This window comes from Triticum dicoccoides, chromosome 3B (genome assembly GCF_002162155.2).
Source record: "Triticum dicoccoides isolate Atlit2015 ecotype Zavitan chromosome 3B, WEW_v2.0, whole genome shotgun sequence".
In the NCBI taxonomy this organism is placed as follows: Eukaryota; Viridiplantae; Streptophyta; class Magnoliopsida; order Poales; family Poaceae; genus Triticum; species Triticum dicoccoides.
The window spans coordinates 4,553,692-4,570,033 of NC_041385.1; the positions used below are offsets into that span (position 1 = coordinate 4,553,692).

Below are 16,342 nucleotides of genomic sequence, written 5' to 3' on the forward strand. Positions count from 1 at the left end.
GGGGCCTCAGGAGGGTTGCGTTGGGCCTACTAGTACGCGCATTTGTTGGGCTTCTGTACTCGTTGGGCTTCGTGCCGCATTGTTTTGAAAAACGTTCATCAAAATTCAAACTTTCTTCATTGAATTACAAAAATGGCCATCAAATTCCAAATTTGTACATAGATTTTCAAAAAAAAATGTTCATCCATTTTTTCAAGATAAATGCTCTTACTAATTGTTTATCATCGACTTCATTTTTTTCTTCATAAAATACAAAAACAACGTTCAACATTATTAGGAAATTCTCATAATTTTGTTTTCATAAAAATAAAACACGTTCATTGTTTTGAAATCGCTAACATTTTTTTAATTCAAAAATTGTTTTTGAATTTGGTGAATATTTTTCAAATCCATGAGCATTTATCATTTTTGTAATAAAACATGTCTTGCTTATAGAGAGACCTAGAAACCCCCGCTGAAGGTGATAAGTGAGATCGGCCGGTCCAAGAGCAAAGGAGGTAACAACCTCCTTGTTTTCTTTCCTTTTTACCTTTTTTGCCTAGTCGACACCCTTCTCTTGGTCCACGAGGTTAGCCTCGCGGGAGGTTCGGATTTGAATTCGGGAGCCGCCGCCCAGGCTGCGTCGCATGGTTTGGTGATGTAGAACCACTCTTTCTGCCAGACCTTGACGATGTCCAAGCAATCACACAAGCACGACACTGAGATTTGTTAACGAGATTCACCGATATGGCTACACCCCCGGGCCTGGGCGCTCCTCCTTGTGACACCGTCACAATACCGCACACCGGCCACCCGGGCGCCGGCACATGCTGCCGGCTCCACCTTGTGCGCATGTGCTATTATGTTGGCATATGTTACATCGTGTATCTATCCCCGCAATATATGAGAGACATATGATACAAATTTCATATCCTATCTAAACACAATACTACTCATTGTCCAAATGGAACCTACCTTGTACAATAATATTCGACACAACTCTAACAGGCCGACCCAACATGCACTGTATAATGCCACCCATGTCCCTTTCCACATATACTTGCAGGACGTACAACTCCCCTATTTTGTCTATATATATGGAGAATTTCACGGTCTAGTGAACACTTGGATCCAATCTAGTCTACCTCGACTTTTCATTTTACCCACATACTTGTCTATTTAAGATAGCGACGGTCTAACTTCAAAACAAACCATGTTGACTAGACTTGTCATAACATACCTAAAAGATCTGGGGAGGTAATTGTCGTCTAGTCCGAGACCGTCCAAGTTCGTCGACTAAAGGCCCACATTGCACCCTTGCATATATTTCCACAGCTACTTGCACAACGTACAGCTACCCTTCTTGTCCATACCGGCAATTGGCAGGTCAGTGGGCACTTGAATCCAATCTAGGCTACCTCGTGTTTTCCTTTACCCTATCCTCATGTATTTATGATGAGAAAATTGCAAAAAGAACCACCACATTTGTCTTTAGTTTTTTTAAAAAAATACCACTTTTCAAATGAAATGAAATAAACCACCAGTTCATCCTCTAATGTTTTGCTCGGTTGACGTTGTTTCTGACCAGTGGGACCCACTTTCAGGATGACGTGGCTCACGGTAACGGGCAAACGGCCGCCAGATCCCAATCTATTGTTTCAGCACTATATATAGTTGTAATACAAATTAATAATCTTGTGAACGGGAGAAGTTGTTAGTAGTAAAGGTTGCAGCCATCCTCATAATACATATTTATTCCCACACAAGGGTAGGACGGTTACGTCGCCACCGTAATATTCTTGTCATGGATGTGTAGCTCCGTGGCAAAAGGGGGCTAACGGGCAGTGGATTTTAGGAGGGCACATAGTTTCCTCTTGAATTGAACAACACCTGTGCTGAGAGCTAGGAAATCAATTAACCCATATGTCCTTTTCGGAAAAACATAAACAACCACATAAAGCAAGAAAAGAAGTCGCGACAGATTGCGGTATGTGATTTTGTGCCCTCTTTCCATTTGACAAAGTAAGTTTCATCACAGCCAGGAAATCAATTAACCTATATGAATAGCATAAAAACGTAATTTAACATACAAGAAATAGAATAATACAATTTGTTTATTGCTTCTAACTCATATTTCCATCATCAAGAACTGGCTACAGATGTTTTCGTGAGAAGAAAATTAAATTTTGATCCGACCTTTGGTGTGCACTTCACAGATAGGACGCGTTCTCTCTCATGGTCTAGATCTGTCCTCAGAGAAGGTTTAGATTCCACACAACCTCCGGGAATGCTTCTGCGGAACGACCTCAAATTTTTACCGTGCCCTCCTGGGGCCGTTCGACGACGCTGCGCCAGGTCCCTCGAATTACCGGCCCCTTGAGGATTTCTTGTGGTTTAAATGACAGCAAACCGCACGCAGGCGGCCCCTCCGTGGCCCCCGGTGCCGGGCCCTCCCTCTCGGTTGGGCACGCAGGGCCTGGGCATGGACTGACGACCACATGTAGGGACCTCAAGCAATATCAGTCCATGAGTTTATGTGGCGCAAATCTTGAATTTCTGGCGTTAAACCCTAGAAATGCACTAAATGCATGGAATATGGTTGGCGCCCCCGAAAAAGGCGAGGAGCATGGACTCTGGTGAGCCCAGAAAAAGTTTCAGGTCCAACAGAGGAGCGAGCACCGCACCCACTTCACAAACATGACATGTTCCCTCTCATGGTCTAGATCTTTTCTCGGAGATGGTCTAGTTTCCACACAACCTCCGAGAATGCTTCTGCGGAACGACCTCAAATTTTTACCACGCCCTCCAAGGGCTGTTCGATGATGCCGCGCCAGGTCACTTGAATTACCGGCTCCTCTAGGATTTTCGGTGATTTAAACGGCAACAACCCGCATGTTGGCGGCCCCTCCGTGGCCCCCGGTGCCAGGCCCTTCCTCCCGGTTGGGTGCACAGGGCCCAGTCATGGGCCGAGGACCACATGCAGGGACATCGAGCCCTATCCGTCCATGAGTTTATGTGGTGGCGGCGCAGATCTTGAACTACTGGCGTTAAACCCTAGAAATGCACTAAATGCATGGAATATGGCTAGCGTGAAGGAAATATGCCCTAGAGGCAATAATAAAGTTATTATTTATTTCCTTATTTCATGATAAATGTTTATTATTCATGCTAGAATTGTATTAACCGGAAACACAATACATGTGTGAATACATAGACAAACATAGTGTCACTAGTATGCCTCTACTTGACTAGCTCGTGAATCAAAGATGGTTAAGTTTCCTAGCCATGGACAAAAGAGTTGTCATTTGATTAACGGGATCACATCATTAGGAGAATGATGTGATTGACTTGACCCATTCCGTTAGCTTAGCACATGATCGTTTAGTATGTTGCTACTGCTTTTTTCATGACTTATAAATGTTCCTGTGACTATGAGATTATGCAACTCCCGTTTACCAGAGGAACACTTTGTGTGCTACCAAACATAACAATGTAACTGGGTGATTATAAAGGTGCTCTACAGGTGTCTCCGAAGGTACATGTTGGGTTGGCGTATTTCGAGATTAGGTTTTATCACTCCGATTGTCGGAGAGGTATCTCTGGGCCCTCTCGGTAATACACATCACTTAAAGCCTTGCAAGCATTGCAACTAATGAGTTAGTTGTGGGATGATGTATTACAGAACGAGTAAAGAGACTTGCCGGTAACGAGATTGAACTAGGTATTGGATACCGACGATCGAATCTCGGGCAAATAACATACCGATGACAAAGGGAACAACGTATGTTGTTATGCGGTTTGACCGATAAAGATCTTCGTAGAATATGTAGGAGCCAATATGAACATCCAGGTTCCACTATTGGTTATTGACCGGAAACAGTTCTAGGTCATGTCTACATAGTTCTCGAACCCGTAGGGTCCGCACGCTTAAGGTTTCGATGACAGTTATATTATGAGTTTATGAGTTTTGATGTATCGAAGGAGTTCGGAGTCCCAGATGAGATCGGGGACATGACGAGGAGTCTCAAAATGGTCGAGACGTAAAGATCGATATATTGGACGACTATATTCGGAGTTCGGAAAGGTTCCGAGTGATTCGGGTATTTTTCGGAGTACCGAAGAGTTACGGGAATTCGCCGGGGAGTATATGGGCCTTATTGGGCCATTCGGGAATAGAGGAGAGAGGCCGAAAGGAAGGAGGTGCGCAGCCCCCCTCTGGTCCGAATTGGACAAGGGGTGCAGCCCCCTTTTCCTTCCTCCTCTCCCCCTCTTTCCTTCTCTCCTACTCCAACAAGGAAGGGGGGGAGTCCTACTCCCGGTGGGAGGAGGACTCCTCCTGGCGTGCCCCTCCTGGCCGGCCGCACCTCCCCCCTCCCTCCTTTATATACGGGGGCAGGGGGCACCCCATAGACACACAAGTTGATCTATGGATCGTTCCTTAGCCGTGTGCGGTGCCCCCTCCACCATATTCCACCTCGGTCATATCGTCGCGGAGTTTAGGCGAAGCCCTGCGCCGGTAGAACATCATCATCGTCACCACGCCGTCGTGCTGATGGAACTCATCCCCGACGCTTTGTTGGATTGGAGCCCGGGGAACGTCATCGAGCTGAACGTGTGCTGAACACGGAGGTGCCGTACGTTCGGTACATGGATCGGTCGAGTCGTGAAGACGTACGACTACATCAACCGCGTTGTGATAACGCTTCCGCTTACGGTCTACGAGGGTACGTGGACAACACTCTCCCCTCTCGTTGCTATGCATCCCCATGATCTTGCGTGTGCGTAGGAATTTTTTTGAAATTACTACGTTCCCCAACAGTGGCATCCGAGCCAAGGTTTTATGTGTTGATGTTATTTGCACGAGTAGAACACAAGTGAGTTGTGGGCGATACAAGTCATACTGCTTACCAGCATGTCATACTTTGGTTCAGCGGTATTGTTGGATGAAGCGGCCCGGACTGACATTACGCGTACACTTACGCGAGACTGGTTTTACCGCCGTGCTTCGCACACAGGTGACTAGCGGGTGTCTGTTTCTCCAACTTTAGTTGAACCGAGTGTGGCTACGCCCGGTCCTTGAGAAGGTTAAAACAACACTAACTTGACGAACTATCGTTGTGGTTTTGATGCGTAGGTAAGAACGGTTCTTGCTCAGCCCGTAGCAGCCACGTAAAATTTGCAACAACAAAGTAGAGGACGTCTAACTTGTTTTTGCAGGGCATGTTGTGATGTGATATGGTCAAGACGTGATGAGATATAAGTTGTTGTATGAGATGATCATATTTTGTTGAAGTTATCGGCAACTGGCAGAAGATCTATGGTTGTCTCTTTGTTGCATAAGATGCAAGTGCCAAATAATTGCTTTACTTTATCGCTATACGATAGCAATAGTTGCAAGAGCAATAGTTGGCGAGACGACCATGTGACGACACATTGATATAGATCAAGATGATGAAGATCATGGTGTCGTGCCGGTAACGATAGAGATCATGACAGTACTTTGGAGATGGAGATCACAAGCACAAGATGATGATGGCCATATCATATCACTTATATTGATTGCATGTGATGTTTATCTTTTATACATCTTATTTTGCTTAGTTTGACGGTAGCATTTTAAGATGATCTCTCACTAAATTATCAAGAAGTGTTCTCCCTGAGTATGCACCGTTGCGAAAGTTCTTCGTGCTGAGACACCACGTGATGATCGGGTGTGATAGGCTCTACGTTCAAATACAACGGGTGCAAAATAGTTGCGCATGCGGAATACTCAGGTTAAACTTGACGAGCCTAGCATATAACAGATATGGCCTCGGAACACGGAGACCGAAAGGTCGAGCGTGAATCATATAGTAGATATGATCAACATATTGATGTTTACTGTTGAAACTACTCCATCTCACGTGACGATCGGACATGGTGTAGTTGATATGGATCACGTAATCACTTAGAGGATTAGAGGGATGTCTATCTAAGTGGGAGTTCTTAAGTAATATGATTAACTGAACTTAAATTTATCATGAACTTAGTCCTGGTAGTATTTTGCAAATTATGTTGTAGATCAATAGCTTGCATTGTTGCTTTCATATGTTTATTTTGATATGTTCCTAGAGAAAATTGTGTTGAAAGATGTTGGTAGCAATGATGCGGATTGGATCCGTGATCTGAGGTTTATCCTCATTGCTGCACAGAAGAATTATGTCCTTAATGCACCACTAGGTGACAGACCTATTGCAGGAGCAGATGCAGACGTTATGAATGTTTGGCTAGCTCAATATGATGACTACTTGATAGTTTAGTGCACCATGCTTAACGTCTTAGAATCGGGACTTCAAAGATGTTTTGAACGCCATGGACCATATGAGATGTTCCAGGAGTTGAAGTTAATATTTCAAACAAATACCCGAGTTGAGAGATATGAAGTCTCCAACAAGTTCTATGGCTAAAAGATGGAGGAGAATCGCTCAACTAGTGAGCATGTGCTTAGATTGTCTGGGTACTACAATCGCTTGAATCAAGTGGGAGTTAACCTTCCAGATAAGATAGTGATTGACAGAGTTCTCTAGTCACCATCACCAAGTTAGTAGAACTTTGTGATGAACTACAGTATGCAAGGGATGACGAAAACGATTCCCGAGCTCTTCGTGAAGTTGAAATCGACGAAGGTAGAAATCAAGAAAGAGCATCAAGTGTTGATGGTTGACAAGATCACTAGTTTCAAGAAAAGGGCAAAGGGAAAGAAAGGGAAACTTCAAGTAGAATGACAAACAAGTTGTCACTCCCGCAAAGAAGCCCAAAGCTGGACCAAAGCCTGAAACTGAATGATTATACTGCAAAGGAAATGGTCACTGGAAGTGGAAATGCCCTGAATATTTGGTGGATAAGAAGGATGGCAAAGTGAACAAGGGTATATTTGATATACAGGTTATTGATGTGTACCTTGCTAGTGTTTAAAGTAGCCCCTGAGTATTTGATACTTGTTCGGTTGCTAAATATTAGTAACTCGAAACAGGAGTTACAGAATAAACAGAGACTAGTTGAAAGGGAAGTGACGATGAGTGTTGGAAGTAGTTCCAAGATTGATATGATCATCATCGCACACTTCCTAAACTTTTGGGATAAGTGTTAAACCTAAATAAATGTTATTTAGCGTTTGCGTTGAGCATGAATATGATTTGATCATGTTTATTGCAATACGGTTATTCATTTGAAGTCAGAGAATAATTGTTGTTCTGTTTACATGAATAAAACCTTCAATGGTCATACACCCAATGAAAATAGTTTATTGGATCTCGATCGTAGTGGTACACATATTCATAATATTGATGACAAAAGATGCAAAGTTAATAATGATAGTGCAACTTATTTGTGGCACTGCCGTTTGGGTCATATCGGTGTAAAGCGCATGAAGAAACTCCATAAAGATGGATTTTCGGAATCACTTGGTTATGAATCATTTGATGCTTGCGAACTGTGCCTTTTGGGCAAGATGACTAAAACTCCGTTCTTCGGAACAATGGAACGAGCAACAAACTTGTTGGAAATAATACATACTGATGTATGCAGACCAATGAGTATTAAGGCTCGTGGCGAGTATCGTTATTTTGTGACCTTCACAGATGATTTAAGCAGATATGGGTATATCTACTTGATGAAACATAAGTCTGAAATAGTTGAAAGGTTCAAAGAATTTCAGAGTGAAGTGGAAAATCATCGTAACAAGAAAATAAAGTTTCTGCGATCTGATCGTGGAGATGAATATTTGAGTTACGAGTTTGGTCTTCAATTAAAACAATGTGGAATAGTTTCACAGCTCACGCCACCTGGAACACCACAACGTTATGGTGTGTCCGAACATCGTAACCGCACTTTATTGGATATGGTGCGATCTATGATGTCACTTATTGATTTATCATTGTCGTTTTGGGGTTATGCATTAGAGACAGCTGCATTCACGATTAAAAGGGCACCATCTAAATCCGTTGAGATGACACCATATGAACTGTGGTTTAGCAAGAAACCCAAGTTGTCGTCTCTTAAAGTTTGGGGCTGTGATGCTTATGTGAAAAAAGTTTCATCCTGATAAGCTCAAACCCAAATCGGAGAAGTGCGTCTTCATAGAATATCCAAAGGAAACTGTTGGGTACACCTTCTATCACAGATCCGAAGGCAAGATATTCGTTGCTAAAAACGGATCCTTTCTAGAGAAGGAGTTTCTCTCAAAAGAAGTGAGTGGGAGGAAAGTAGAGCTTGATAAGGTAATTTGTACCTTCTCCCGAATTGGAAAGTAGTTCATCACAGAAATCAGTTCCAGTGATTTCTACACCAATTAGTGAGTAAGCTAATGATGATGATCATAAAACTTCAGATCAAGTTACTACCGAACTTTGTAGATCTTCCAGATTAAGATCCGCACCAGAGTGGTACGGTAATCCTATTCTGGAAGTCATGTTACTAGACCATGATGAACCTACGAACTATGAGGAAGCGATGATGAGCCCAGATTCCGTGAAATGGCTTGAGGCCATGAAATCTGAGATGGGATCCATGTATGAGAACAAAGTGTGGACCTTGGTGGAGTTGCCCGATGATCGGCAAGCCATATTGTATAAATGGATCTTCAAGAGGAAGACGGACGTTGATAGTAGTGTTACTATCTACAAAGCTCGACTTGTCGCAAAAGGTTTTTGACAAGTTCAAGGTGTTGACTACAATGAGATTTTCTCAACTGCAGCGAGGCTTAAAGTCTGTCCGAATCAAGTTAGCATTTGCCACATTTTATGAAATCTGGCAAATGGATGTCAAAACTGGATTCCTTAATGGTTTTCTTAAAAGAAGAGTTGTATATGATGCAACCAGAAGGTTTTGTCGATCCGAAAGGTTCTAACAAAATGTGCAAGCTCCAGCGATCCATCAATGGACTGGTGCAAGCATCTCGGAGTTGGAATATACGCTTTGATAAGTTGATCAAAGCATATAGTTTTAATACAGACTTGCGGTGAAGCCTGTATTTACAAGAAAGTGAGTTGGAGCACTACAACATTTCTGATAAGTATATGTGAATGGCATATTGTTGATTGGAAATAATGTAGAATTTTTCTGGAAAGCATAAAGGAGTGTTTGAAAGGAGTTTTTCAAAGAAAGACCTTGGTGAAGTTGCTTACACATTGAGCATCAAGATCTATAGAGATAGATCAAGACGCTTGATAAGATTTTTCAATGAGTACATACCTTGACAAGATTTTGAAGTAGTTCAAAATGAAACAGTCAAAGAAAGAGTTCTTGCCTATGTTGCAAGGTGTGAAGTTGAGTAAGACTCAAAACCCGACCATGGCAGAAAATAGAAAAGAATGAACAGTCATTCCCTATGCCTCAGTCATAGGTTCTATAAAGTATGCTATGTTGTGTACTAGACCTATTGTATACCTTGCTCTGAGTTTGACAAAGGAATACAATTTTGATCTAAAAGTAGATCACTAGAACAGCGGTCAAGAATATCCTTAGTGAGGACTAAGGAGATGTTTCTCGATTATGGAGGTGATAAAAGAGTCAGTTGTAAAAAGTTACAACGATGCAAGCTTTTACACCAATCCAGATGACTCTAAGTCTCAATCTGGATACATATTAAAAGTGGTAGCAATTAGCTAGAGTAGCTCCGTGCAGAGCATTGTGGACATAGAATATTTGCAAAATACATACGGCTCTGAATGTGACAGACCCGTTGACTAAACTTCTCTCATGAGCAAAACATGATCATACCTTAGTACTCTTTGGGTGTTAATCACATAGCCATGTGAACTAGATTATTGACTCTAGTAAACCCTTTGGGCGTTGATCACATGACGATGTGAACTATGGGTATTAATCACATACAGATGTGAATATTGGTGTTAAATCACATGGTGATGTGAACTAGATTATTGACTCTAGTGCAAGTGGGAGACTGAAGGAAATATGCCCTAGAGGCAATAATAAAGTTTTTATTTATTTCCTTATTTCATGATAAATGTTTATTATTCATGCTAGAATTATATTAACCGGAAACATAATACATGTGTGAATACATAGACAAACATAGTGTCACTAGCATGCCTCTACTTGACTAGCTCGTGAATCAAAGATGGTTAAGTTTCCTAGCCATGGACAAAAGAGTTGTCATTTGATTAACGGGATCACATCATTAGGAGAATGATATGATTGACTTGACCCATTCCGTTAGCTTAGCACACGATCGTTTAGTATGTTGCTACTGCTTTCTTCATGACTTATAAATGTTCCTGTGACTATGAGATTATGCAACTCCCGTTTACCAGAGGAACACTTTGTGTGCTACCAAACGTCACAACGTAACTGGGTAATTATAAAGGTGCTCTACAGGTGTCTCCGAAGGTACATGTTGGGTTGGCGTATTTCGAGATTAGGTTTTGTCACTCCGATTGTCGGAGAGGTATCTCTGGGCCCTCTCGGTAATACACATCACTTAAAGCCTTGTAAGCATCGCAACTAATGAGTTAGTTGTGGGATGATGTATTATGAAACGAGTAAAGAGACTTGCCGGTAACGAGATTGAACTAGGTATTGGATACCGTCGACGATCGAATCTCGGGCAAGTAACATACCGATGACAAAGGGAACAACGTATGTTGTTATGCGGTTTGACCGATAAAGATCTTCGTAGAATATGTAGGAGCCAATATGAACATCCAGGTTCCACTATTGGTTATTGACCGGAAACAGTTCTAGGTCATGTCTACATAGTTCTCAAACCCGTAGGGTCCGCACGCTTAAGGTTTCGATGACAGTTATATTATGAGTTTATGAGTTTTGATGTATCGAAGGAGTTCGGAGTCCCGGATGAGATCGGGGACATGACGAGGAGTCTCGAAATGGTCGAGACGTAAAGATCGATATATTGGACGACTATATTCGGAGTTCGGAAAGGCTCCGAGTGATTCAGGTATTTTTCGGAGTACCGGAGAGTTACGGGAATTCGCCGGGGAGTATATGGGCCTTATTGGGCCATACGGGAATAGAGGAGAGAGGCCGAAAGGAAGGAGGTGCGCAGCCCCCCTCTGGTCCGAATTGGACAAGGGGTGCAGCCCCCTTTTCCTTCCTCCTCTCCCCCTCTTTCCTTCTCTCCTACTCCAACAAGGAAGGGGAGGAGTCCTACTCCCGGTGGGAGGAGGACTCCTCCTGGCGCGCCCCTCCTGGCCGGCCGCACCTCCTCCCTCCCTCCTTTATATACGGGGGCAGGGGGCACCCCATAGACATACAAGTTGATCTACGGATCGTTCCTTAGCCGTGTGCGGTGCCCCCCTCCACCATATTCCACCTCGGTCATATCATCGCGGAGTTTAGGCGAAGCCCTGCGCCGGTAGAACATCATTATCGTCACCACGCCGTCGTGCTGACGGAACTCATCCCCGACGCTTTGCTGGATTGGAGCCCGGGGAACGTCATCGAGCTGAACGTGTGCTGAACACGGAGGTGCCGTACGTTCGGTACTTGGATCGGTCGAGTCGTGAAGACGTACGACTACATCAACCGCGTTGTGATAACGCTTCCGCTTACGGTCTACGAGGGTACGTGGACAACACTCCCCCCTCTCGTTGCTATGCATCACCATGATCTTGCGTGTGCGTAGGAATTTTTTTGAAATTACTACGTTCCCCAACATGGCGTCCTCCGGAAAACTCGTGGACCTAGCACGTGTGTTTGAATGGACTCTGGTGAAAAAGTTATTTGGTCTTCCTCCGAAACATCCCATTCAGAACATCTTAAAATTATAACATGGCATAAAAATGTAATCATTAACATACAGGAAATAGAATAATACAATTTATTTATTGCTTCTAACTCATATTTCCATCAACGAGAACTGGCTAGGGATGTTTTCGTGACAAGAAAATTAAATTTTGATCCGACCGTGGGTGTGAATATCTGACGAATGAGTTTGGAGGTCATCTGAAGATTGCGGAATGGTTCTGTAGCTTACATCGTGTGAGGCGCCCCAAATAACATGGTGTGTTCGAGTGGCGTAAGAATCTTACTGGACAGGGTGAGGTCTGTGACGAGTCTTTCAGAACTGTCATTCTCTTTTTGGGGTTGTTATTTTGAAGATATCAAGCCAGTCTTGCAGCTGCTACCTTCTCGAACTTGTGGTGGAACTTAGCATTTTGAGTTCAACTTCACGAGGGTGGGTGTATCACTTAAACCAATATCTTCTCCCATTCAGAATATCATTGTTCTATACTATAATGGAAAACTTTTTTTCTTCATGTATCACAAAATCTATGGTGACGCCGTGGCATGATTTATTCAATTGGATAACATACGTTGCATTACTTCGGTGTAGATCACAATATCACCATTGTATAATAACAATATATCGTCTGAGAACCACTATAGTTCCTGTGAGTCCAGTTACATCTACGGGGTTCAGCTGCTCGATCGATCAAACCCTCTAAATCATGAAAACAAGATCATCTATAATTAATAAACCAACCTAGATAACTGACTAGGGATCTAGGTTTAGTTTTTATTATTCCACACATGTTATTTGGTTTTCCTCTAAAACATCTCATTCAGAACATATTAAAATTATAACATAGCATAGAAACGTAGTCATTAAAATGAAGGAAATAGAGTAATACAACTTGTTTATTGCCTCTAATACGTATTTCCAAGGACGAGAACTGGCTAGGAATGTTTTCTTGAGAAGAAATAAAAATTTTGTGATCCAATCGTGGGTGTGTATATTTGATGAATGAGTTTGGAGGTCATATGAAGAATTATAGAATTGTTCCATAGCTTACATCCTGTGAGACACGCCAAATAACATGGTGTGTCCGAGCGGCGTAATCAAAACTCGTTGGACATGGCGAGGTCTATGATGAGTCTTTCAGAGCTGCAATCTATGATTATTTGTTGTTGCGGGCTTGTCATTTTGAAGATACGTAGCCAGTCTTGCAGCTGCTATTTGCTCGAACTTGTGGTGGAACGTAGCATTTTGAGTCCAGCTTGACGAGGGTGGGTGCATCGCTTACTACTAACATTTTCTCCCGTTCAGAATGTCATTGTTCTGTAGTATAAAATAAAACTTTCATTCTTGAGGTATCACAGAATCTATGATGCTCTGGCGCGATTTATTCAAGTGGATAACATACATGACATTACATGAAGGGAGGTGATAGAACAGCATAAATTACAAGAAGGGGGGCAAATGGTTTAACATAGGACCGATAAGCACGATGGTTACAGGCATAACATGCTGAGGAGCACGGAGATTAAAACACACACGTATATATAGTTTCAAGCGAGATCTGATTTGATTATTTATTGCCGCACCAGGGTAGCATGGTTACATGGCCACCGTAATCTTCTTTTCATGGATGTGTAGCACCGCGGCAAAAGGGGGGGAACGGGCAGCGGAATCTAGGTGGAAGCCGCGGCTGTTGCTCCCCAACATCAACACCTGCGGTGAGAGGTAAATTTTGGAGGGGTTTCAATCTTTGGGTTCTTCATCGACCGAGTCCGATGCCGGAGAAGGGAACTGAGCTCGCACAGTTAGTACCACCCTCCGTGGACGCCACTTCATCTTTCTCCAATAACGGTGAGCCGATCGAGAGCTTGAATTTTTTTTCTTAATTGCTGGAACGGCATATACTGATATCCAAACGTAATAAGCAGGACCAAGGGACGGCAGCGACGACGCCCGCATCCTCCGACTCTCGGAAATCATTGTCACCGAAATGCGTGCTGCCGCCCTACCTCTCCCACCGGCACCACAGACGATCTACCGTGTTCCGGAGCTACTCCTCGCCGCCGACAAGGGCGCGTACCAGCCGACGTTCATGCCCCTCGGACCATACCACCGCGGCGACTCCGACTCTGCCACGGAAGACATGAGGCGCAGCCAAGCGGGCAAGCCACCGAACATGGCCTTGGCCATGGAAATGGCCGGCGGTGGGCGGCCGGTGGCGGAATTCATCGAGGCCATCGCGTCCATGGAGTCGGAGGCCAGGAGCTGCTACGACGGCGACGTCGCCATGGGATGGGACGCCTTCTGCATGATGCTTTTGTTCGACGGCTTCCAGCTCATCACATTGCTCGGCTTTCTCGGCGTCTCCAATGGCGATGAGCCAACGGAAAAAACAGGCGGAGGCGACGCTGCTGGCGGCCCAACACCCAAGACAGGTCATGTGACCAGTCTCCAACATGACTTGATGATGCTGGAGAACCAGATACCGTTCTTCGTCGTCCGGAAGATGTACGCCTTGCTTCATGCCGATGCCGGAAGTGGCCCCATTGTGAAGCTAGCGTGGGGAACCATCAGCAATATCATGGGTGGCCTCTGGCCGGCCTCAAATCCTCCACCGCCAGAGTTCCAGCATTTGGTGCATCTCTGCCATATTTACCTCAAGCCAAGCAACCTCCAGGAGTCGCTGTGAGTAGAGTACTACTCCCTCGGTTCCTAAATATTTATCTTTTTAAAGATTTTAAATGGACTACCACATACAGATGTATATAGACATATTTTAGAGTATAGATTCACTCATTTTGCTCCGTATGTAGTCACTTGTTGAAATCTGCATAAACTCCGGTAACCTGCTGCATGCTGCAGAGGCCCATGCGGCGACTATGGAGGAAGATTCCGACGTGCCACCGAGTATTACGAAGCCGGCGTCAAGTTCAGGCGGCTTCACAATGAACAAGCCCCCTTGCTGGACGTGAGCTTTCTGAACGGGGTGCTGAGGATGGCTCGCCACAGGTTCGACGAGAATACCAACTACATCCTCCGCAACGTCCTCGCGTACGAGCAGAGCTACATCCGGACGGCGACGAGCGGCTACGTGACGGCGTACGTGGTGTTCATGTCGCAGCTCCTGGGCAGCCCCGAGGACGTGGCCCTGCTGTCGCGGCGCGGGGTCATCGAGCACCACCTGGGCAACGACGCCGAGGTGTGCGACCTGTTCCGTCGCCTGGCGGAGGGGCTCGTCTTCGACCCGTCCAGCGAGCACTATCTCAACGCCGTCGGGGTGAAGCTGGGGGAGCACTGCCGGTCCCGGCTCAACCGGTGGGGCGCCTGGGTCCTCAGGCACCGCCTTGCCAACCCCTGGCTCGCCGTCGCGTGGCTCTTCGGCGCCATGGCCGTGCTGGGCACCATCATTCAGACCATCATTGCTGTCCTCGAATATGCCCAGCGCTAGATACTAGTCCATGGATGCATGCATGCATGCTTGTTGTAATGGGGAGTATTCTATACTATAATGCATAGTATTACTCCCTCTGTTCCTAAATATTTGTCTTTCTAGACATTTCAAATGACTACTATATACGGATGTACGTAGACATATTTTAGAGTGTAGATTCACTCATTTTGCTCCGTATGTAGTCACTTGTTGAAATGCCTAGAAAGACAAGTATTTAGGAACGGAGGGAGTATAAGTTAGTATATTAGGCTGCCTTATTAATTGTCATGCATGACACAAAGTAGTACAGCATTTAATATGATACGGTATCATGATATGATACCACATCCTCTCTTTCCTCATTTAATTGTGTGTCACATCATTCAAAAAGTCTAGTTGACATGCATGATACCGTTTATGATACTACCATTACGACCGGTATGAAGTCTCCCAAGAATAGCATCCTGCTTTTGCCTCCCTCCATCTGAATTTCAGCTAGCTTGGCTCATGATAAATATATGTTCAATTATTTCAGCACTAAATTATGGTCCTCAGATGATATGCTGGTACACCACTGTGATGTTCACTTATATGTTCATGCAGAATGGTGCATGCTACCTGCCTCAAAACCGGCCTCATCATGCTTAAGTGGTGAACGACGTCCATCAATACCCAAAACTAGAAGATTAATTAATCTAGTACGTACACTAACCGCGAGCATGGGCATTGTAGTTGCAAAACCGGCAGACAAATCCAACGGAAGCTAACCAATTTATTTGCACCCATGGACAAAATTATCCTGTTTAATAAACTACTTTATTTAAGTAAGGATATTTACGTACATGCCATAACTTACCTATCCCATCGCCCTATCGGTCTTCTGGGCTCACAGCGAATGGCCCGGGAATTAATTGCATTTTCGTCCAATGTCATCCAAGAAGGTAGTTGGTGCGAGGCCGACCCAACATGCACTGCATAGTGCCACCCATGTCCCTTTCCGCATCTACTTGCACAACCTACAACTCCCCTCTTTTGGATATATGGAGAATTTTACAGTCTAGTGAACAGTGGCGGTGCTAGACCAAGAAGATTGGGGGGCCAAAGAGAAAAGACAGTGGAAAACATGTCTATTTTTCCAATCTAAATCTCTTTATAAAAAAAATTCTTCACTA

At 44.2% G+C, this 16,342-nt stretch overlaps 1 protein-coding gene across 1 annotated transcript; it reads left to right on the plus strand.

The window, feature by feature from the left end:
- Positions 1-13,327: 13,327 nt before the first annotated feature.
- Positions 13,328-15,297, plus strand: LOC119274265 (UPF0481 protein At3g47200-like). Its single transcript, XM_037554935.1, has 3 exons — positions 13,328-13,591; positions 13,669-14,425; positions 14,603-15,297. The coding sequence occupies exons 1-3, from the start codon at positions 13,516-13,518 to the stop codon at positions 15,186-15,188; spliced, it is 1,419 nt and encodes a 472-aa protein (XP_037410832.1). The 5' UTR covers positions 13,328-13,515; the 3' UTR covers positions 15,189-15,297.
- Positions 15,298-16,342: the final 1,045 nt, after the last annotated feature.